A 24,344-nucleotide genomic window follows, 5' to 3' on the forward strand; every position below is an offset into this window, starting at 1 on the left:
CGTTCTGGGCAACACACTCTCTCAGACTATCGCTAATTTTCTGGACATTAAGGACACGGTTGAGTGTGCCAGCGCCACAAGTTTAAGCAGGCTGCTGGTGAAAGAAGTTGTAAGCAGCGTCAAGTCAGCAGTCAGCTGCAATTCCCAGGCTGAGGGTTTTATGGAAAGCGAACACGTCACTTCCCACCACAGACTTGATGTCATGGTTGGTCACGCCATCCATATGTTGAGAACTATTTGGGCTAAGATGAAGAGTTTGTTTCGATTTAGATTACGCAAAGAGAAGAGGGCTATGGAGACCTCCACTGATGGTCAAAAAGGGGATGACGTCAACGAAGAAAAGAGCCACGAGTCATCAGGTCCCTCAAAAACCTCAGAGGTCGACTATACCCTCTTTCAAACCTCAGGGTCCGAGTCTACCCTCTCAAAAACCTCAGGTTCTCCCCTCTTTCAAACCTCAGAGACAGGGTCTGCCCACTCAAAAACCTCAGAGACCAAACCTGCACTCTCTAATAGATCAGGGTCCGTACCTCTATTCCCTAAAACCTCAGCCAGTTCTGGGTCGAGGACCGCCTCAAGCGGATTAGAAGACAGCATTGGAAGCGATACATCCAGAATGGTCGAGGATATAATTACAAAAGAGTTTTTAAAAATCACAGAGCCCCTAATGGATAGTATGACCAAAAGTGAGAGCGATCTTCTTAGAGCCGACACGGTCAAGGAGATTGCTGAACTCACTCAATTAATCGTGAAGGAGAGTCTGGGAGAAAAGAGCAATTCAACGCTTACCACTGAAGAAGTAGAAGCCGAGATCAAGCTGGGCGAGAAAAATATATGCGGAAAGATCAAGGCCTTTTTAACCAGACGTGTTGCCAAACTGACCATACATCGAATGTTGTCAGGGCTGAAGAAAACCTTTTGCCCTGGAGCAAGAGCAAGCAGCGTGAATTCAATGAGGGCTTTTGATAACGATATTGATGATCTGCTCACGGAGGAAAGTGATGGAGACCACGATTGCGACGAAGTTTGTGTTAATCAGAGAATGAAAGACATTTCCCTCCGCAAGAACCATGTGTTCAAAATGGATCTCAAAGAACTCCTCGACACTCACACCACGAGAGAGATGACGATTCCTGAGTTAACCCCAGGAGTTACGGAAATATTAGAGGCTGTGAAATCTGCGATAACGAGGCAAGTGCGTCGCTTCTTAGCAGTGTTCGGGTGGTTTGTGAACAAGAAGGCTGTCACACAAACTAAAAGGATAATATCGGCTTTCGAGGACATTGAGGCGCGACCAACAATCACAGAAGAAGCCCCAGTGTCAGTGTCATCGAAAGCCAAAATGGAAGTCAGGGTTCTGGTTCAGAAACTGGTCACACGGCTTTTCAAAAACGCAAAGGTGAACTACGACGTTGGAAACGCAGTCGGCATCGTTGAGAGCTTGTTGGAGAAAGTGTGGGCCAAAGTCGAGGGGGAAAGCTTCACAGTAACCCCGGACACCTTTCAGACCCTCGACAAGGTGGTTTACAAAGACCTGGTCAGGATCTGGGGCAGCGCAGAGTCCGTGCTCGTGATCTTGAACATGGAAGGATCGTCAGAAGAAAATTGCATCGCGTCCATTTTCAAAGCTCCCCTGATGCGTCAACCAAAGAAGCTTGGAGCCGTCTGCAAATTCTTCCGCTCTGTAGGCAAGGCCATCAGTAAGCCTTTCAGACGCAGCTCTGAGCCCGTGTGGATTCTTTAAAGGGGGTTATTGAAATGTGGGGTCTTTAAAGGGGGTTATTGAAATGTGGGGTCTTTAAAGGGGGTTATTGAAATGTGGGGTCTATTGTAGGGTGGGATCTTAAGTTAGGGTGGTAAATATGTGTGGGTGGGTTTATCATTTTGGGTTTTACTCCGGGTTTGTCCCGAAAAATTATGTGTGGGTGGGTTTCATCATTTTGGGATTTACTCGGGGGTCGCTCCGGTGTTTTCCCAAAATATTTGTGTGGGCGGGTTTTATCATATTGGGTTTTCTCCGGGTTCACTCCGGTTTTTCCCGCTTACCATGCAACGGATTGGACGATTAACATCTCCACCAAAAACTGCATGGTATCAACCTCTTATATTGTTATCAATAAATGTTGAAAAGCATTTTTACTGTTTCTCTGTCTTTAGTTTACGGTTGAATCTGTTAATATGTAACACATGCTGAAGGTCTACTATTTTAAGTTTCACTTCAAGATCAAACTTTTGTGTTTATTGTGAGAAAAATACTCAGTTACAAAACAAATGAATGTGTTATATATGTTATTGTGTCATTTTACAAATATATAGTACATGGGTAATTACATTGTCACAGCAGCAGGGTTGTCACGCATTACACATGAGTGAAACTATTTAAAAGAGACAATAAGATACAGATACAATAAAACAAAGAATGTACATGAACAGCAAATACAACATTACAATAGAAAATACATCTAAATAATACACAATATAAAGAAAATACTGAATATATTTAAATACTCTACAATATACAATTGCACTAGGCAACAGTTAGAAATATACAGAGTATTAAATAATCAAAATAACCAATAAATTAGAAAATGGTGCTGTTGTGGAGCACCTAATCACAATAATTATTTGAAATTCCGATTGTCTTTAAACGCACCATTTGACCTGTTTATTGTACCCGGAACAAAAATAACAGTCAAAGTCTCGTCGAGTATTTCTTCCTCATAACTGTGTTTTGTGAAGTAGGCATTAGATTAAAATAAACAATTAAAAGGTAGAAGTCTAGGTTATAACTTCAGGGACTCTTAAATAAAGTTGTAATGGGTTCCTCTGCTGGTCTCAGACTGTATATGAGTGATAATAACGGACCTTTAATCCTGGATGGGGGTCTGGCGACTGAACTGGAGGCGCAGGGAATCAAATTACAGGTAAAATATAATTAATAATAACAATAATCTTTATCTGATTAACTACTTTTACTAAGGTTTATACTGTATCCGTCAGTTTGTCATTCAAATACTAATTTCTGTGCACCAAGTAGGCTTACATCTTCCTGTTTACTAAAATAAAGTTACCTGATTTATTTAATATCATGTAATAAAAGATAATAATACTCATGGACGCGGGAAGGGGGGGTGCTGAGGGGGCTGCAGCACCCCCATCTGCGAGGCTCCACTAGCACCCGCAACCCCCCCTCGCATACAAATCTTTCTAGTAAGTATTATCAAATACACTATAAAAAATATATAAGGTAGCTATAAAAGTAGTCAACAACGATCAATACAACAAACAATGAATAGCAAAGTGAATTTAAAATGTATATTTCATGGATTTAGGATTATAATCTAAAGGATGTTAAGGTACAAATAAATGCCAAAAGGTGTATTTAATGAAGACTGAAACAAAAACAAGAGAAAAGGTGTTGGAAAATGTATAAAATGTCTGTCCATGTGTGTGTGCGCCTCACACAGGGAGACCCTCTGTGGAACGCCAGGCTTCTGCACACAAACCCCCAGGCCATAAAAGATGCTCATTACAGGTAAATCCATGCACAATATCATATTAAAGAGGACATGCAATGCTCATTTACAGGTTCATATCTGCATTTTGTGCCTCCACTGTGACATGTTTACATGCTTTCATGTTCAAAAAATGCTTTTGCAGACCATTTACAAGCACAACAACCTCTATAACACACGACAGGAAAGGTATAAAACCCCCAAAAGCGTAATAGTACAATACAGCACTCCCTATCAGAGATGGCAAAAGTACACACATCCTTTACTCAAGTAGAAGTACAGATACTCGTGTTCAAAAATACTCTGGTAAAAGTAGAATTACTGACTAAACTTCTTTACTCAAGTAAAAGTAAAGAGGCTTTGAAATGTACTTCAGTAAAAAGTACCCATAACTAGCAGCTGTTTTAAAGAGTACCTGACCTCCCTTTATATTAATAGAACAATAATGTCATTGTTAGCTAATGAATGTTTCCATGCTGAACAACGGCAACATGACAACGTTTTCATTGGTCCCTCTTCTTTAGAGAAGACCAGGAAATGTTGGATACACGGATCGTGTTCAAATCAATAGGCACGCAATGACTCTAAATAATAATGATCACGCCACCAAACACACATTCAAACTAAAGGAACCAGCCTGTTTGGAAAATGAAAGAAGTAGAAAGTTCAGGTATTTGTGTTCTAAATGTAAGAAGTAGAAAGTACAGGTATTTGTGTTCAAAATGTAAGAAGTAGAAGTAAAAAGTCGTCAGAAAAATAAGTAGTGGAGTAAAGTACTGATACCAGAAAGATGTACTTAAAGGTGGGGTAGGTCATTTTGGAGAAACCAGCTCGAGATCGCTGGAATTTGAAAATACACAACCGGAAAAAATCTGCCACTTCCTTACAGAGCCCCTCCTCCAACACACACGAACGCGCACATGACCAATGAGGGCACGAGATAAGTTTGTGCACAGATGGAAGGCTGACAGGCAGGTAGGCCATCCAGTTATTTTAGCCGGGCCGGCTCAGATGATTGGTCGTGCTTTTTACAGTACTACGGCTTCCACAGATGACATTTTTTATGTATTTTTTGTCAAAGCACTTAAGATATTCATTGCTATCGGATGTTAAGAGCATTCCATGGAATATAACAAAAAGTGTATCTCGAGCCGGTTTCTCAAACTTACCTACCCCACCTTTGAGTACAGTAACAAAGTATTTGTACTCCACTACTTCCCACCTCTGCTCCCTATCAACACACCGTTTTTTAAACGTGGTGCATCAACAGGTTTCTGCTCAGTGGGGCTGATGTTATCACCACAGCCACGTACCAGGCGAGTGTTTCAGGATTCATGAATCACCTGGACGTGAGTTGTGATCGAGCCAAAGAGCTGATGATGTCCGGAGTTCACCTCGCTAAAGAGACTGTGGAGAAATTTGTTTCTGACACTCATCCAACAGGTAGAAAACTACACTTTAGACACTCCAGTTTGGGCTGTATTGCTTATATGTCTTCTGTAAGATGTGTGCAAAGCAAACATCCAAACACGTAGGAGTCGATTTGTGTCTGTAGATTTCTCCTAAATTAGCCAAAAGTGACATAAGTTAATGCCTAATTTGCATATGTAAACATAACATTTCAGAAAAGTTGTAATACAAAAAGCAATTATTCTAATGTTAGTAATGAACCTGGGAAGTTTCATGGTGATATATATTAGTTAAATGTTTTACCCTATTCCCCTGCAGTGTATGAATATTACAATACATATCTTTAGAGTCCATTTTCTCTTCCTCTCGCACCAGATATCTCCACTCCAGGAGTACTTACATACACCCAACTTCCCAGTTACATTCCTATCTATTTTCTGGAGCTTTTTACAAAGTCTTTTAATCATCGATTATTCAAACCCTTATTTATAGGTCATTTATTAACTAAAAACATGGAGAAAACTGATTTCCCGGTTACCGAATTTTCAGATTTATGGAGTGATACAAAGAGATATTCAAAGGGTCCTCTGTAAAAACCTTAAACCCTTATATGTTGTTAGAAAATGTTCACTCGTCACCGGCTTGATCTTCAATCTCAGGATCCATGTATTTCTGATCCTCTCCAGAATGGAAGTAGTCATCACATACAGAGCATCAACTAGTTCCTGAACAGTGTCCTTCACATGCTGATATCCAAGAGAGGGAGTTACACAGTCACAAGATGGAGGAATAGAAAGCAGTATTCAATGTTTACTTCAGATTAGCTCCACGTCAGAAATGATCATGCTTGTCATATGTCTATCTCCATAGAGGCTGAATCATCATGTTAATCACATAGCTATCATATGCCTCAAACAGTCCTGATGCTCTTCTAGGTAATCACACATCCTGTCATGTTCACAGCTACAGTTGGGATACCTTTGTTATCATGTGTACTCTCATATTGGAAGAGAACATTCAGTATTTTCCCAACATATGTAAACAAAATAAAACATGAATTTTGAACCTGGCTTTATCCAATGTTCACATCTCTCAGGGCGGAGGCGTCCGCTGGTGGCCGGTTCTGTCGGACCGTACGGAGCGTTTTTGCTCGACGGCTCCGAATACACCGGGGCGTACGCAGAGAAAATGAGTGAAGAGGTGAGCTGGTCGTACTGGTATTAACTTATTTATCTTTTACAGGCACAACAAATTCAACAAATCTTAAATCTCGGACCCCCTCCAACAGCGCTCTTTAAATGTGTATACAAATAAAAAAGTGAACATATAAGAATTTTCTTTAAACATGAATTAATGCAATTTAATTTCCAAGTTTGTTTAAGAACACTGTTGAAAAAACAGATCAATGCTGTTGCTAAGCATTGCTCTGACAACAAATCTATTTAGCCTTAGGTTTACAGATGATAGTTACATTGTTATTTTTCATTAAAAGCAACAGTAGCATTATGTAAAGAAAGTCATAAATACACATTTAAAAGGTTAACATTATGGAAAAAAAGATTACTTGCTGTTAAATTCAGCTCTTAAAGGTGGGGTAGGTAATTCACTTCAGAAACACTTTCTGTTATATTCCATGGAATGCTCTTAACATCCCGATAGCAATGAATACATGAAATGCTTTGACAATAAATACATAAAAAAATGTCATCTGTGGAAGCCGTGGCGCTGTAAAAAGCACGACCAATCATTTGAGCCGGTCCGGCTAAAATAACTGGATGGCCTACCTGCCTGTCAGCCTTCCATCTGTGCACAAACTTATCTCGCGCACTCGAGCTGGTTTCTCCATTCTTACCTACCCTACCTTTAAGTTAGTTGAAAGATTTTACTTAGAGAAAATGATTTTCATATTTTGCATATTTCTGCACATTATTACCGACTCTAAAGGTGCACAGCGTTTCCCCTTTAGTTCATATATTTTCACAGTCAGTTCTCATATTTCTTAAGTATATATATAAATATAATATTTCTTATAATATTTTGTCTCAATATTTATTGTTAACTTTTAATTGAACTTCTCTTACTGTGTTTCAACTATGCTCAAATCCCCCAAAGCAAATTCCTTGTGTGTGAAAACCTTGGAAATTAACTAAATTCTGCAGTTTTGAATGCATACCTGTTAGTTCAAGGGGCATCAGAGCATCTTTTCTAAAGGCTTAAGTCATATGTAATGATCTCAGGTGTCTTTGTTGCTTCTTTGAAGGATTTTAAAGTGTGGCACCGGCCTCAGATCGAGTGTCTCGCAGCAGCGGGAGCCGACTTCGTGGCTTTTGAGACGATCCCGAGTCTGAAGGAGGCGAAGGCTCTGGTGGATCTGCTCCGAGAGTTCCCCGACGTTAAAGCCTGGCTCTCCTTCTCCTGTAAGGTAACACTGTCTGTGTGATGGAGATCATGCAATGTTTTCAGTGTTTGTTGATTGTTATGTACCTGCCTAAGGACTGCAGATGGAAATGAGCTATTGAGAGGTGAATTCACGCCCATCTACTTCCGACCCATGGGACCTTATTTCGGAAAAAGTATGCATTGAAGTCAATGGAGAGAGAAAGATTATCTTTCGATCCCGTTTGAATTGTGCCACGAATTACACATATGATGTTTGTCAATCTTAACAAATAATTTCCATGTCAAAAAAGTCACAGTTTGTCATAAAACTGTTGAAATATAAGACTATGAAAAATATGCAACTAGAAAGACTACAAATCCCAGAGTCCCGGTCCCGCATGCTGGCTCTTAGGAACCGACTAACTCCCCTTGTGTGAATGTACAGCTCTCAACATGCCCAGACTTGGAGTGATTTTCACCTCTTTTAATACTTTTCGCCTCATTCTGAAAGAAAGAGGTGAAATGTGCCAACGTGACGGCCGTCTTGGTGTGTGGTGCGAGACGGGAGATGTAGTTCATTGAGAGGTTTCACACACAAAAAAGTGTTACTTCACAGTTTTACGACACATTTAAATTTTTTTGACTTGTAAAATTATCTTTTAAATTGACAAACATCATATGTGTAATTCATGGCTCAATTCAAACGGGATCGAAAGATAATCTTTCTCTCTCCATTGACTTCAATGCATACTTTTTCCGAAATAAGGTCCCATGGAGGTCCCCCGGAAAGGGAGGGACTTCGCCTCTCTATTAGCTATAATCTGGCATCTCTTCTCTTTTCTGAGATTAATGTATTTGTATGCATGGTCCTTGTTGAAATAAATACATAATAATAACTGCAAATATACAAAGTAACTAGGGCTGAAACACTTCATTCAACAAGATCTTACTTTCTACATCTTAAGTTTGTTATTCTTAAAGTTCAATCAAGATGATATTTTTAGGAACCCTTGAAAACGAGATGGTTCCTCAGAAGGGGTTTATCATAAATACATACATTTCAGATTTAAATCTATGACCAAATTATAAAAGATAAATAAAATAGAGACCCTTTGGAGAGGAGACTAATGTCCAGGAAAGAAAATAAGAGAAGGATTTCCGTGAACAAGTACAAGTACAAGAGTATAATCATAAAAATATACTTAAAGTACCAAAACTAAAAGTACACATTATGCAAATTGGCCCATTTTAAGAATAACATATTATATACAGTATCTTGAATATAATTATCAATGCATTAATGTGTTTATTAAAGCTGCTGTGATGCAAGTCAAATTTCAGACTTGATCTGACCATTAAAGCATTATCGTATCGTAAAGGTGCAAAAAATGGAAATTCTCAAGTAAAGTACAAGTCTCTCAAAATTGAACTTAAGAGTCTGATTGCAAATCTTAGGTACTGTTTGGAAAACACTGAATGTCCTCTTCCAATCTGAGAGTAACATGATAACAAAGGTATCCCAACTGTAGCTGTGTGCATGACAGGATGTATGATTACCTAGAAGAGCATCAGGACTGTTTGAGGCATATGATAGCTATGTGATTAACATGATGATTCAGCCTCTATGGAGATAGACATATGACAAGCATGATCATTTCTGACGTGGAGCTAATCTGAAGTAAACATTGAATACTGCTTTATATTCCTCCATCTTGTGACTGTGTAACTCCCTCTCTTGGATATCAGCATGTGAAGGACACTGTTCAGGAACTAGTTGATGCTCTGTATGTGATGACTACTTCCATTCTGGAGAGGATCAGAAATACATGGATCCTGAGATTGAAGCTCAAGCCGGGGACCAGTGATATTTTCATCAAGTACATAATGATTTAATGAGGATTGATGAATCTTTGCGTCCTCCTCCTCGTCCTCCTCCTCAGGATGGGCGGAGTCTCTCTGACGGCAGCTTGTTCTCGGAGGCGGTGCAGGCTGTGATTGGTTCAGATCAGCTGGTGGCGGTGGGGGTGAACTGCTGCCCCCCCGCCCTGCTGCAGCCGCTCCTGGACTCTGCTGCGTCTCTGGGGACGGACCCCTGCTGGGTGGTTTACCCCAACAGTGGAGAGGACTGGGACTCTGAGCACGGGTCAGTGTAATGCCGATCTAAATGTCCCATCTGCAAACACTCTCATATCACTCAAACAATCTCTCAAAACTCACCTTTTCACTCTTGCCTTCAACTCCTAATCCTCTCACCCAGGGGGGTCAAACCCAAATACACAGTGGGCCAAAATAAAAAGATGGGTACTAGTCGAGGGCCGGACTGGTTCAATGTTTATTGCAAAACGTATTGAAATGAACTTATTGCACATATTAAACCTGGAACTAACAAAGCTTAAACTATTGCCATATAATTATTTCAACATTAAACATTAAATAATCAGTTGCATTAATTTCTCATGTCTCTATCTGCAGCTTTTCCAGAGTCATTTCTTATGATCACATTTCTCCACAGGCCAACAACAGCTTCAACAAAACTATTTCCCCTCAAAGAACAAACCAAACATGCCCTGTTGTCGTGAGAGAAAAAGTGCAGAAGGAAACATCCATGTAAACTCAGTGTGCTGCTCTGTGATGCTAGTTCAAGCCAGATACTTGGCATCTCATCTTGGGTGCTAGTTCATCAATGTTTGGGGTCAGGCTCTGAGCTGAGGAGACCCTCAGGATGGAGTGAAGGTGCAAAATACCGGCGGGCCAGATCTAATACTAATTACAAATTATCCTGCGGGCCGAAATTAAATCCACCAAGGGCCTGATTTGGCCCCCGGGCCTTGAGTTTGACACATGTGCGTAACCCCTCGCCCTTATTCCACCTAGCTTAGCACTTTTGACTATGTTGTTATTGTTCTTCTTTACTTGCTTGTAAAGCGCTTTGAGCACGAGGAAAAGTGCTATATAAATCAAATGTATTATTATTATTATGAATGGAGTCTAATAATTAAACAATTAGAATATTCTTAATGTACATTGTACCTACATTTATATATATGATTCAAGATTCATGATATGAATGCTGGATGGTTACTAGTAATTGAGTATTTCCACAATGTGGTATTGATCGTTTTAGTTTACTTTTACCACTGTTGACTGTTCATGAATTCAGTGCAATCATAATTTGGAAAGAAAAAACGTGGCTCTACTGAGATTGTGAAGCTATACATTTGCAAAACAAACTCATACATTTAAGGGGAAAATACTTTGATATTTTATTGGACTTTAAAGTCATAGATTTTTGAAAAAGGAAATAACACCTCAATCTACTCGCAGATCGGTGGTAATAATAGTGGAGATAAGTGGTTAGTAATAAAGAAGAAACTCACATTTACAATAAAAAACTGGTATATTCTCAGGGATATGTATTTGTGAGAAGAAATCATTATAAAAATTAGTATTCTGAGATAAATTAAGTCATAAATGTACAAAAAAACAACACCAATAACCCCAAAAATGATTGAATAATATCCGAAAAATCATAAAAAGTCTAAAGAAATATAATAAAGTCGGTCGTTTTCTTTTTCCTCACAAAGGTGGCGAACATCAAAGACAGCCTCATCATCGATCCCCAAACTGAGTCACACGTGGAGGAAGCAAGGAGCCGCTTTGATCGGTGAGGTGGACTGGTTTTTTAAGAAGAATTTCCTCCTGAGTTTTCTCTAATAATTCCTTGTTTTATTTTTTATTGATTATTATTTTGTATTATTTCAATCAGGAGAGACTTCATTTTGTTTAAAGAACATTTATTGACACATGCCATATGATGAATGTTAAGTCTTTGGTGATTAGACCCCGATCCTGAAATCGTATATCTAAAGGGGGAAATGCAGCCGTGAGCATATAGGGAACCCCCCCCAGGGTCTAGACACTGGTGATGATGCTGAAGATCTGGATTTGATGAGGAGATGGGATGAAGAGGAGGTGGGATGAGGTCTTTGGATTAGCTCTCCTGGCATTGGATGTGATGAAAGGAGGTGGATGGGGAGGAGGTGGGATGAGGTCTTTGGATTAGCTCTCCTGGCATTGGATGTGATGAAAGGAGGTGGATGAAGAGGAGGTGGGATGAGGTCTTTGGATTAGCTCTCCTGGCATTGGATGTGATGAAAGGAGGTGGATGGGGAGGAGGCGGGCGACAGCATGAACACCTGAAATCACGCTGACTGCAGGAGAGAGGAGAACCATTTTAAAGTTTGGCTGCAGCACGATGATTGGCTGCTGAGATTGAGGGGAATCTAATAAGTTAACAGGAAGCCCGTGATGAGCTGATTATAAGCAGCTGCGGAGTGAATGTATACCAGCAGGGCCGCCCCAGACCAACTTGGGGCCCCAAGCGACATTGTGAGATGAGGCCCCCCCCCCCCCCCAACCGACAGGAGTGAAACCATTTTTTTTGGAAACAAAGTAGGCTACTTTGCAAATATAATTCCTGTTTATTATCATTATCAACACAGTTACTTTTTTATACAGTGAGGTAAATGGTAAATGTGCATGTATGTCGTTCAGTATGCGTTTACAGGTGAATACGTCTGCATTTCCTGCCAAATACTAGCCTCAAAAAGATTAAAATATAATTAATGCAAATAAACTACTACTACTAATAATAATAATAATCAATTCAATAATATAAATACTATATTATTTTATTATAATATAGTTGTGATATAGTCAAGACAAAACATGCTTATTGCATGCTCAAAAACTGATATTTCTTAAATCTGTATTCAAATGTAGTTCCCTCTGTCAGCAATGTATCAACAACTACACACACATTTCTATCAGTATTTCTCTGTGTTGTGGTTGACATGATGATGACTGTTAGGAGTTAGGGGGAGAGGCTGAGCATCACCATGAAATGTGCAAATTGACATAAAAATGAATAAAAGGAGAAAAAATGCTCCATGTTTTTTAGGCTGTAAACTTTAACTGTTATGTAAGCCAACTAGACAGACAGTTTATCACTGTCCCTCCTGTACATTAGCAGATAAAAGGCATAACATACTTGAATGAATGGTAAATAAAGAATGCTGGAAATAACTGCATCTCCATTAGCCTATATGCAGAGATGGGGTCGTTACTAAAAAAAAGTAATATATTACACTACTTTGTTACTCTCTACATAAAGTAACTCGTTACTTTACTCGTTACTTTACTCGTTACTTTACTCGCAGGGCCGGCCCGCCCCTCCCTACAGGCAGATCACGCAGACTGCTTTCAAATGTTCTCTTTAGTTCAGTTTCCATTGTCGCATAAGACTGATCCAGATAGCTCTGACTATGGCTGTCCTCTGTCTCCTGCTATCTGTATTTTGCGCAGTATATCTCTGAACGATGCGATGGTGATTCCACTGTGCAAATGGGCAACATTACCTCTACTATGAAGGATGCTACAAGCCTGTCCATCTCTGCTTTGGTTACCGGTCCTCCAAATTCTAATTTGTGCTGCTTCAGAGTCGGCGGCGGCGCACTCACAACATCCTCACTCTGGGTTCGGGGGTCCTTAGCTATTAGCTTCACCTTAGCATGTGTTCTTTGCAGGTGTTTGTTGAGGTTTGACGTGGTGTTTGCAGCAGTGGATAACAGCTTCTGGCCTGGACACAGTTTGCACCTCACCGTCACATTCCTGTCTATTCTTCGGACGAACTCAAAATAATGGGCATACCTCCACCCCTCGAAAGTTATCGCTGACTCAGCCATGTTTATGCAGCACTGCACGTGGAGATGTGGACGCGCAAGTCGCGCAGATTACGTACATATAAACCTGCGGCGGAAACCCCTCTTGTCTGTCAGTGTGATTATGACTGATTTTATAAAAGTAACGACCCAACTCTGCCTATATGCTATGCAGAGACTGCCTTCTTCATGTCGTGAATTGCAGCTGATGTTTTAATATGGCAATTGGCAATTTGACTCATACAACATTCGCAAGTTGTACATTTGACTCATACAATAACCCACCTTCCAGTGATGCTCTAGTTTCTTCATGTGGGGGTGCGCGGAGAACTGCGCACAGCAGCTGAGGCCCTCTGGGCGGGGACCCCTGCGCAAGGCGGGACCCCATGCAGCCTGCGTGATTGGCCTGTAGGGAGGGGCGGCCCTGTATACCAGTCTTCCTGAAAGAACTTGCGCTGAGCTTCATTTACTCATATTTATTTGTTATTTTCTTCCTCAGGCGGTTGCTGCCGTATCGGCCCTGATGAGATCGCAGAGTTACGACGGGAGTTGAAGGGAAGCAGCACGACTGCAGAGTGACTGTAACGACAGAAAGATGTCCGAAACTTTGATAAATAAATAAGTGTATAAATCACAGACATCAATCACACACCAGCTTTTCTGATTTCCCTTGTTCAGGCTTTACAGGGAAAATATGAACAATGTTATATTCCCAATTTCAAAAATAAAATGGGGGGCTTGGCGATAGAGAGGCGAAGTCCCTCCCCTTCCGGTTGAGCTCCATGGGACCTTATTTCGGAAAAGTTATGCATTGAAGTCAATGGAGAGAGAAAGATTATCTTTCGATCCCGTTTCAATTGTGCCACGAATTACACATATGATGTTTGTCAATTTAAAATATACTTTTACAAGTCAAAAAAATTAAAATGTGTCGTAAAAATGTGAAGTAACACTTTTTTTGTGTGAAACCTCTGAATGAACTACATCTCCCGTCTCGCACCACACACCAAGACGGCCGTCACGTTGGCACATTTCACTTCTTTCTTTCAGAATGAGGCGAAAAGTATTAAAAGAGGTGAAAATCACTCCAAGTCTGGGCATGTTGAGAGCTGTACATACACACAAGGGGAGTTAGTCGGTTCCGTAAGAGCCAGCATGCGGGACCGGGATTCTGGGATTTGTAGTCTTTCTAGTTGCGTATTTTTCATAGTCTTATATTTCAACAGTTTCACGACAAACTGTGACTGTGCCTTGTTTGTGGAGTTTATATCCAGTGTACTTCGTTTGAATGGACAGCTAGCAGGCAGACAGTATATTTAGCCAGCATGGAATGTTGCGTAAAATAGCACCATAGACATTAATGTCATAAATGTTCATCATATAAGTGTGACATGTAAAACCGTTTATGCAATTGACAGTGATAAAGGGATTTGGTTTTCATTAATGGAGGAACAATTTAGTAAATTCTTCAAGTAATTCAAGAAATGAACTTTATTATTTCATTTCATTTCATTAGAGGAAGTATGCAGGACTCAATGGAAGTCTTTGTGGGACAGGTTCCTGAAGGAAAAAGCTAAGGAGAAAGAGGCAAAAAGAAGCGGGGCAGGGTCGTCAGGGGGATATAAGCCCTGGCGTTTCACGGCAGTGATGGGTTTTTTAACCCCATTTATCTTTGACCGTGAGACGTCCAGCAATGTCCCCCGGCAAACCCTGCCTCCATCCAACCTGGTGCCAGAGGAAGAGAGCCAGGAAAGCCAGCTAGAAAGTCAGCCAGCCAACAGTCAGCAAGCCCAGGCAGGGGAGACAGGACAGGAGGAGGCGATTGTTGAGGACCGGGAACGGGGAAAAAGGAGAAGGAGAAGGGGAAGGGAGATGTCCTCCTTCGAAAAAGAGTTGATGTCAGCCATCAGTCCTTGGTTAATGCCACCACCTCAACCTCATCCTCCACCACCCCCACCAGTAGTGGTGTTGGTGGAGGATCAGGACGAGTTATTTTTCAAGAGCCTCTTGCCTTCCATGCGAAGGCTGTCCATTTCAAAGAGGGCAAGAGTGCGATTTGAAATCCACAAAGCCATTTTTGAGGCAGAGCAGGAGATGGAAGAGAACTGATTTTTTTTTTGTAATTCACACACATACTACACTACACCACACTACATGTTTTACACTTATCCACTCATCACTCATCACACACAATCTTACATAAATAAAAGTTATTTAAAAGTATGTTATGGCTCTACTGTGTCTTCACTTGTTCATGTGGTTTGTCAGTTGCAACATACCAGACGCTTCATGTATGTTGATATATAATGTGCTGTCTTCTGTACAATTGTCCATGTGAAAACCTATTGAAATTATGAGTGGTTTATCAGTAAAAACAGGGCTGAAGGAAAAAGGTTCTTAGTAATATCATATCAATTCAAGAAACATGTTTATTAGGAATGTTTTATTTTTAAATGGCTCATTTGGAATATTTGCTTTTTAAAGAAAATATGGGTAGCTCTTAAAAGAGCTTTTGGTTTGGTGAAGAGCCATGGTGACCCTACACCACATTCTGCTGCCATGGCACTGCACCCTCCTCATTAAAATAGGAGCAGAAGTTGTCCCGCAGTTGGAGCAATCTGCGTGTGGCATTGTTGGAGCCCATCCTCGGTACATCACACAGGGTTGGAGTATCTGGAGCTTCATCCGTGGACTCCTCGACAGATGTGTGTGATTTCCTTCCTATTGTCATCCTGCAGAGGAAGTTGTGCAACACACAGACGGCCTTCAGACACAACTCTGTTACCTCCGGGCTGGTGGTAATGACACGCCTGAACATTCTCCACCGAGAATTCACTGGATGAAAAAAACGTTCCCACGTTAATAAAAACAATGATTGTGTTGGTTAAAATATCTATATTCAATGTTCAATGAAGAACTATTCAGTTCAAATCAATCAAAATTAATTTAGAAAGCCTTGAAGAGGGGAGTACTGTTCAGAAAACTCCGGGAAGAAAATCTAAGATTAAAGTAGTAAATTTAAGAGAAAACATCTTAGTTATTCTCCGTGATTAAAGGGGTACGTAAATAACCGTGAAAAGAATAACAAGAAAACTAGAATATTCTCTGAAATTATTGGATCATACATTAGGGAAAACTTTACATTTCTCAAAGTCACAAAATTCAAAAGAAATGTATTTGGACCTCAGAGAATTGGTGATATTTTTCTAGCAAATGTTGACTTTATAGTAAAAGAATATTCAACTTTTTTTATGTGAATTTACCACTTATTTTAGAGATTATCCAATTTGTTTTATCATGAATGTACAACTTTAGGAAATCGAGATTGTACCCCTCCCCTGCCTCTACAATTTAATTGCCATGCCTTTTCTTTTGGAAAAATCCAATATATTTCAATTATGTAGTGTCTCTACTTTAAAGAGTCCTCTCCTGCTGATGTTCAGGTGTATATCAGTGTGTAGTGTCTCTAATTTAAAGAGTCCTCTCCTGCTGATGTTCAGGTGTATATCAGTATGTAGTGTCTCTACTTTAAAGAGTCCTCTCCTGCTGATGTTCAGGTGTATATCAGTATGTAGTGCCTCTACTTTAAAGAGTCCTCTCCTGCTGATGTTCAGGTGTATATCAGTATGTAGTGTCTCTACTTTAAAGAGTTCTCTCCTGCTGATGTTCAGGTGTATATCAGTATGTAGTGTCTCTACTTTAAAGAGTCCTCTCCTGCTGATGTTCAGGTGTATATCAGTATGTAGTGTCTCTACTTTAAAGAGTCCTCTCCTGCTGATGTTCAGGTGTATATCAGTATGTAGTGTCTCTACTTTAAAGAGTCCTCTCCTGCTGATGTTCAGGTGTATATCAGTATGTAGTGTCTCTACTTTAAAGAGTCCTCTCCTGCTGATGTTCAGGTGTATATCAGTATGTAGTGTCTCTACTTTAAAGAGTCCTCTCCTGCTGATGTTCAGGTGTATATCAGTATGTAGTGCCTCTACTTTAAAGAGTCCTCTCCTGCTGATGTTCAGGTGTATATCAGTATGTAGTGTCTCTACTTTAAAGAGTTCTCTCCTGCTGATGTTCAGGTGTATATCAGTATGTAGTGTCTCTACTTTAAAGAGTCCTCTCCTGCTGATGTTCAGGTGTATATCAGTATGTAGTGTCTCTACTTTAAAGAGTCCTCTCCTGCTGATGTTCAGGTGTATATCAGTATGTAGTGTCTCTACTTTAAAGAGTCCTCTCCTGCTGATGTTCAGGTGTATATCAATATGTAGTGTGTGTATTTTTTGCCTGAATTAAATGAAGATGATTTTTCCACCAGTTTATAAAAATCTTAATTTATTGGAAAAGCAATAATAAATAAAGCAGTACATCTAAATTGCACAATGACATCTGTATTGGGTCAGAGACAAACTGTGGCTGTACACAAACATAACAAATAAATAACATGCATTCATCACTTTCTCTAGTTCCATTTTTTCAACGATTCACTTCAAAATCTGGGATTATCTACGCAAAACAATCTTATTGGAGGTTTCACAAAGATCAACATCATGTCAGCTGCGTTCACAACACTTGAACTTTTAAGCATTTCCACTGAGATCCACAACACAAGCCCACTTACCTGTACAACGAGTTATAAAAGACTAAGAAATAAACAACTTAAATATGACCCCAAAAATGATTCGAATCCACGTCTGAGAATCCTAAAAGTCATGAATTCACCGATATTATATATACATGGTGGTAACACTGTTTTTCTTACTGTCAACAAATCCCACAAGAAGACCAAAACCTTGAGATTTTATTTAAGTTTAATTGCGAGTTTCAGCTCATTACCTGACTGTTCATGTGCTTTATAGATGTGATGGAGCGTGAGGTATTATCTTTAAAAAAGGGACCTATTCTGCACATGTTCAGGTGAATATTTGTATTTTGTGCCTCTACTGTGTGACATGTTTAAATACTTTAATGTCATGTGTTATGAAGCATTTTGGCACTTCCTGGTCGCTCGTCTAGAAGTCAGTGGTTTTTAGAACATGTTTTTGGTTAAAAGCCTGAACTAAGGTGTACAACGTTAAGAGATGTTAACATTCTGTTCTATATAATATCAAATATGTCAGTAAATACCCCACTGGTGCTATGTGTCAGCAGTTGATAACAAGTGTCTAAATTAGCCGCCATTAGCTTAGCGGTATTAAAGTGAAGTCATGTGACCGTGCTGTAGTTCCTGCATAGCCTAACGTTAGCTTTTTACTTCTAAAGATAGCATTTACGCATATTTATAAAAGTGGTGTTAATATGTGGAGATTATCCTGCTTGACAAAATATGTAAATATCATAAACAGAGCTAATAATCCAAAAAGTTGTAGTAGAGGGAACCAGTGAGATGCTAACTTCTACACCACTCAAGAAGAAGGAAGATTAAGAAAGAGAAGGACGTTTTTGGAGGCAAATCTTCCCGGTAACAAGGATGACCAATGAGAGAACAGCTTGCTCTCAAACATGGCACTTAAAACTTAAAGGTCCCCTATTATACTGTTTTTCATCAATATATTATAGGTCTCGGACATATACAAAACATGTCTCTGAAGTGTTTGGCTGCAAACACCAAACAGATCATTGCAGCATCCCATAATCCCCTCTGTTTCAGCCCTGTTTCCAAAGTGCTGATTCTCTCTCTGTTACTCTAGATGAAAATAAGGAGCCACTCCCCACGCCCCTCAGAGAGATATTTGGTTAAAAAGAACACATTAGCCGCTTTCACACCAAGTACTTTGCCGTACTTAGTTCCCAGCACTTATTTCCCCCATGGAACTAAAGAGCCGATCGTGTTCACACCGGAATAAGTTCCCTGAGGGAAGATTACGCAAATGAAGCCGCTGACGTCACTTCTTCTTCTTCTTCTTCTGCTTTGGGTTTACTGGCAGGCCGCAAACCACTTCACGGCGTATACTGCCACCCGAAGTCCCCGGCCGGAAGTCCCCGGAGTTGGGGACTGGCTTCAGTAGAAGCTGCTGGGACTCCCAGCAGCTTCGACTGAAGCCTTCCGAGTAAATCGCCAGAACACCAACACCTCCTCATCACTCCACCGCTCCCATGTTTTATTTTGTGTTGCCATAAGTTATTCTCTCTACGTTGGTGCTCGGGGCTAATGCTAATGCTAATAATGCTAATGCCAGCAAATACAATGGCGGCTTCAAAAAACGTTTTCGAGTTTTACGGGGCGTGGTTTGCAATTCGCCCAGCCAATCAGAAATTGGAACTTTTTTTCTCCCCAGGAAAGTACCACCTCTCTAGCAGGGACTAAAAAGGGGGTAACATTTCTCATGAACTAAGTTCTCTTGTTGGTGTGAACGCAAAATCCCAGGAACTATCGGAACTAAACAGGAAAAGTACTCCGGTGTGAAAGCGCCTAATGGTGCTCTAGGAGGAGATTCAGGTGATAAGGTGGGGGGGGGTTACCTTGGTTGGTGATTGGCTAATGATTACACAAGCCAAAACATCGTTATGACATCACAACGTGGCCAAAATCTGATCAGCTCATTTTCAGACAGGTTTTTATAGAAATGGATCAGGACAAAAAGAGAGAGAATCTTTTTTACACAGAGGGGACACACGTGGATTTTGCATAATAGGTGACCTTTAACACATGGTTGGTTTTTGTCTTTGCATGGGATTAGTTGGTAGTAAAATACAAAACCAGACTTATCCTGTTAATCTAAGTGTTTCTGTACTTTAACGTCTTGTTATTTAACCTTTCCCTCAGTCTGCGATGTCCTCCTCCAGGTCTCTGTCGGGGGATCTCTGTCTGTACTCGCTGCTGTTGGACAGGCGTTTCCAGCTGGAGTCTTTCTGGCTGCCGGTGCTGTTGGAGCGGCCGATGTTGGCAAGGCGTTTGGAGGTCGTTCTCTCTTCTTCCACGTCCTCCACGGAGCTGCTGTGACCCGCGTCGTGCCGCAGGTTCTCCAGGTTCAGAGCCCAGGGCCCGAGCTTCTGCCAGTTCAGCCGTTGGAAGGCCATGATGCAGTGCAGGTTACCCCCCACCTGGGGGAAGTTGTCTGAGGTTAGTTTCTGACAAAGACATTTTAATATATATTCAGCAACAAATAAAAAGGACAGCTCTCCTTAAAATCTGAAACATGTTTTGCTCGCAGTGCTTTTTCTTACACCAAGTTCCACGAAAATCTGCTTTAATCCTGCTGAAACACAACCTTGTTGACGAAGGTAAACAGTAACTACATAAAACTGCTATCAAATCAAGGTTAAGGTGGATTATCTTGAGTACTGGGGTCATGTTTTCCTTTCCTGTAGTGTGTTATATAGGTTTTTGTGCATGGGGATGCAAAGGATAAAATCCCTGTGTTTCTCTTCCTACATCACTATGTAACACTCACGCTCCTATTGGCTAGCGCTCCAACACATTGTACGTGATAGAGATGACCCGCCCCTTAGCCTAAGTGGTTGACCAATCACAACAGAGCCGGCCAGCTAACCAATCAGAGCAGACTGGGCTCTGGTTTCAGGCAGAGGGTGAAAAGAGGTGCTGCAGCACAGGCAGTATGAGAGAAATAAAGAGCTTTTTGAACATTAAAGCATGGAGACATGTAGAGACACTACATACTGATATACACCTGAACATCAGCAGGAGAGGACTCTTTAAAGTAGAGACACTACATACTGATATACACCTGAACATCAGCAGGAGAGGACTCTTTAAAGTAGAGACACTACATACTGATATACACCTGAACATCAGCAGGAGAGGACTCTTTAAAGTAGAGACACTACATACTGATATACACCTGAACATCAGCAGGAGAGGACTCTTTAAAGTAGAGACACTACATACTGATATACACCTGAACATCAGCAGGAGAGGACTCTTTAAAGTAGAAACACTACATACTGATATACACCTGAACATCAGCAGGAGAGGACTCTTTAAAGTAGAGACACTACATACTGATATACACCTGAACATCAGCAGGAGAGGACTCTTTAAAGTAGAGACACTACATACTGATATACACCTGAACATGAGCAGGAGAGGACTCTTTAAAGTAGAGACACTACATACTGATATACACCTGAACATCAGCAGGAGAGGACTCTTTAAAGTAGAGACACTACATACTGATATACACCTGAACATCAGCTGGAGAGGACTCTTTAAAGTAGAGACACTACATACTGATATACACCTGAACATCAGCAGGAGAGGACTCTTTAAAGTAGAGACACTACATACTGATATACACCTGAACATCAGCAGGAGAGGACTCTTTAAAGTAGAGACACTACATACTGATATACACCTGAACATCAGCAGGAGAGGACTCTTTAAAGTAGAGACACTACATACTGATATACACCTGAACATCAGCAGGAGAGGACTCTTTAAAGTAGAGACACTACATACTGATATACACCTGAACATCAGCAGGAGAGGACTCTTTAAAGTAGAGACACTACATACTGATATACACCTGAACATCAGCAGGAGAGGACTCTTTAAAGTAGAGACACTACATACTGATATACACCTGAACATCAGCAGGAGAGGACTCTTTAAAGTAGAGACACTACATACTGATATACACCTGAACATCAGCAGGAGAGGACTCTTTAAAGTAGAGACACTACATACTGATATACACCTGAACATCAGCAGGAGAGGACTCTTTAAAGTAGAGACACTACATACTGATATACACCTGAACATTAGCAGGAGAGGACTCTTTAAAGTAGAGACACTACATACTGATATACACCTGAACATCAGCAGGAGAGGACTCTTTAAAGTAGAGACACTACATACTGATATACACCTGAACATCAGCAGGAGAGGACTCTTTAAAGTAGAGACACTACATACTGATATACACCTGAACATCAGCAGGAGAGGACTCTTTAAAGTAGAGACACTACATACTGATATACACCTGAACATCAGCAGGAGAGGACTCTTTAACAAATGTCCCAACACTACATGAATGCAGCAGAAGCACCCTATCTCACAATGTTCTAAAAACACAATGCCTTTATCCTTTGAGTAATCTCAACTGTTCCAAAATGATATGGAGTCTTCTTTGGCCTATGCTACACCCTCACACCAAGTTCCATGAAAATCTGCTTTAATTCTGCTGAAACACAACCTTGTTGACGAAAGCAGTAACTACATAAAACTGCTATCAACAAGGTTTAGGTGGATTATCTTGAGTAATGGGGTCATGTTTTCTGGAAGAGACATTCATGTTGAGTCTTTTTACATGATTGTTTTGCACAAGCCGAGTGCTTTTCTGTCCCATTATTTATATATATATATATATATATATATATATATATATATATATATATTGGAGAGAAGACATACATTTCTAAGGTCCCATTGATTAATAATATGTATGTTTTTTGTTTTGTAGTGTGTGAGTTAGGAACCTTTTTGGTTTTGCGGCGCTGAATCCCTCTCTCTGTGTGACGGATGTCCAGATATTCTGGATTCTGAGTGTTCAGGTCCGTCACAATGTCCAGCCATCTGGAAACACCATTCATGATTAAAAATTCCACTACAGTAGACCATTAAATATGAACTGAATAAGTTAAATATAGTTCCAATGGTGTTAAGTAACTAGGCACATTTACTCAAGTACTGTACTTAAGTACAATTTTGTACTTTTTTAAAACATTTATTTAATACCTTTAGTTACTTTACAGATGTGGATGAATGATGTGAAATATAATCAAGTGTTAAATCAGACTGTAGTTCCACCTGGAGTAAATTCACAAGCTACCCTGCAGTATACAAAGTCATTCAAACTAGCTGCACCTTTACCAGCTTTGAGAACACTTTCATGATCAATCATTATAAAACATATCATATATATTATTCTGAAATGGACCAATCTGCACAATGACTACTTTTACTGTCGCTACTTTCACTATACTTTGATGAGAATACTTTTCTACTTTTAATTGAGGAACATTTTGAATGCAGGACTTTTACTGTAACAGAGTATTCCTACACTCTGGTACTTCTACTTTTACTCAAATACAAGACCCGAGTACTTCTACTTTTACTCAAGTACAAGATCTAAGTACTTCTACTTTTACTCAAGTACAAGACCTGAGTACTTCTACTTTTACTCAAGTACAAGATCTGAGTACTTCTACTTTTACTCAAGTACAAGATCTGAGTACTTCTACTTTTACTCAAGGACAAGATCTGAGTACTTCTACTTTTACTCAAGTACAAGACCTGACTACTTCTACTTTTACTCAAGTACAAGATCTGAGTACTTCTACTTTTACTCAAGTACAAGATCTGAGTACTTCTACTTTTACTCAAGGACAAGATCTGAGTACTTCTACTTTTACTCAAGTACAAGACCTGGGTACTTCTACTTTTACTCAAGTACTAGATCTGAGTACTTCTACTTTTACTCAAGATCTGAGTACTTCTACTTTTACTCAAGTACAAGACCTGAGTACTTCTACTTTTAATCAAGATCTGAGTACTTCTACTTTTACTCAAGTACAAGACCTGAGTACTTCTACTTTTACTCAAGTACAAGACCTGAGTACTTCTACTTTTACTCAAGTACAAGGTCTCAGTACTTCTACTTTTACTTAAGTACAAGATCTGAGTGCTTCTACTTTTACTCAAGTACAAGATCTGAGTACTTCTACTTTTACTCAAGTACAAAATCTGAGTACTTCTACTTTTACTCAAGTACAAGATCTGAGTACTTCTACTTTTACTCAAGTACAAGATCTGAGTACTTCTATTTTTACTCAAGTACAAGACCTGGGTACTTCTACTTTTACTCAAGTACTAGATCTGAGTACTTCTACTTTTACTCAAGTACAAGATCTGAGTACTTCTACTTTTACTCAAGATCTGAGTACTTCTACTTTTACTCAAGTACAAGACCTGAGTACTTCTACTTTTAATCAAGATCTGAGTACTTCTACTTTTACTCAAGTACAAGACCTGAGTACTTCTACTTTTACTCAAGTACAAGACCTGAGTACTTCTACTTTTAATCAAGATCTGAGTACCTCTCCTTTTACTCAAGTACAAGACCTGAGTACTTCTACTTTTACTCAAGTACAAGGTCTGAGTACTTCTACTTTTACTTAAGTACAAGATCTGAGTACTTCTTCTACCTCTATATAGTTCCTTATTTAATATATAGTGAAAAAAGGGGAGGGTCTTACTTTTTACAGTGGATCGCCGGGTGTTTCCTGCTGGGTTCACCAATCAGGATCCAGTGCTCCATCTCATTCATGGGGAGAGGACCCCTTTGTTAACAAAAAATAGAAATGGAAATAG

At 40.0% G+C, this 24,344-nt stretch overlaps 2 protein-coding genes across 4 annotated transcripts in view; one reads left to right on the forward strand and one right to left on the reverse strand.

The window, feature by feature from the left end:
• The first annotated feature begins 2,680 nt into the window (after window positions 1-2,680).
• On the forward strand, window positions 2,681-13,801 carry zgc:172121 (uncharacterized protein LOC337599 homolog). Its single transcript, XM_034149733.1, has 8 exons — window positions 2,681-2,924; window positions 3,468-3,535; window positions 4,786-4,958; window positions 6,022-6,125; window positions 7,186-7,347; window positions 9,245-9,447; window positions 10,889-10,968; window positions 13,524-13,801. Exons 1-8 carry the CDS (start codon window positions 2,817-2,819, stop codon window positions 13,601-13,603), a joined length of 978 nt encoding a protein of 325 aa, XP_034005624.1. The 5' UTR covers window positions 2,681-2,816; the 3' UTR covers window positions 13,604-13,801.
• A 1,686-nt stretch (window positions 13,802-15,487) lies between these two features.
• The window catches only part of LOC117497729 (basic immunoglobulin-like variable motif-containing protein), a 17,757-nt gene continuing 8,900 nt past the window's right edge, over window positions 15,488-24,344 (reverse strand). Inside the window, exons 8-11 of one of the 3 annotated variants that reach the window (XM_034149736.1) lie at window positions 24,230-24,313; window positions 22,451-22,547; window positions 19,768-20,056; window positions 15,488-15,859 (exon numbers count right to left, since the gene is read on the reverse strand). In XM_034149736.1, the coding sequence (XP_034005627.1) occupies window positions 19,775-20,056; window positions 22,451-22,547; window positions 24,230-24,313 (463 nt within the window). In that variant the 3' untranslated portion in view covers window positions 15,488-15,859; window positions 19,768-19,774. Of the gene's footprint in view, window positions 15,860-19,549; window positions 20,057-22,450; window positions 22,548-24,229; window positions 24,314-24,344 lie in introns of those variants that run through there. The other 2 variants (XM_034149735.1, XM_034149734.1) reach the window with 2 other exon arrangements.

The sequence above is a fragment of the Trematomus bernacchii genome, unplaced genomic scaffold, assembly GCF_902827165.1.
Source record: "Trematomus bernacchii unplaced genomic scaffold, fTreBer1.1, whole genome shotgun sequence".
Lineage (NCBI taxonomy): Eukaryota > Metazoa > Chordata > Actinopteri > Perciformes > Nototheniidae > Trematomus > Trematomus bernacchii.

Excerpts from the sequence above, each read along its gene's own strand:
- zgc:172121 (XM_034149733.1), top strand. The coding sequence starts at position 2,817 with ATGGGTTCCTCTGCTGGTCTCAGACTGTATATGAGTGATAATAACGGA. Across the intron at positions 2,925-3,467 it reads CGCAGGGAATCAAATTACAG|GGAGACCCTCTGTGGAACGC; the intron begins GTAAAATATAAT and ends CGCCTCACACAG. Across the intron at positions 9,448-10,888 it reads GACTGGGACTCTGAGCACGG|GTGGCGAACATCAAAGACAG; the intron begins GTCAGTGTAATG and ends TTCCTCACAAAG.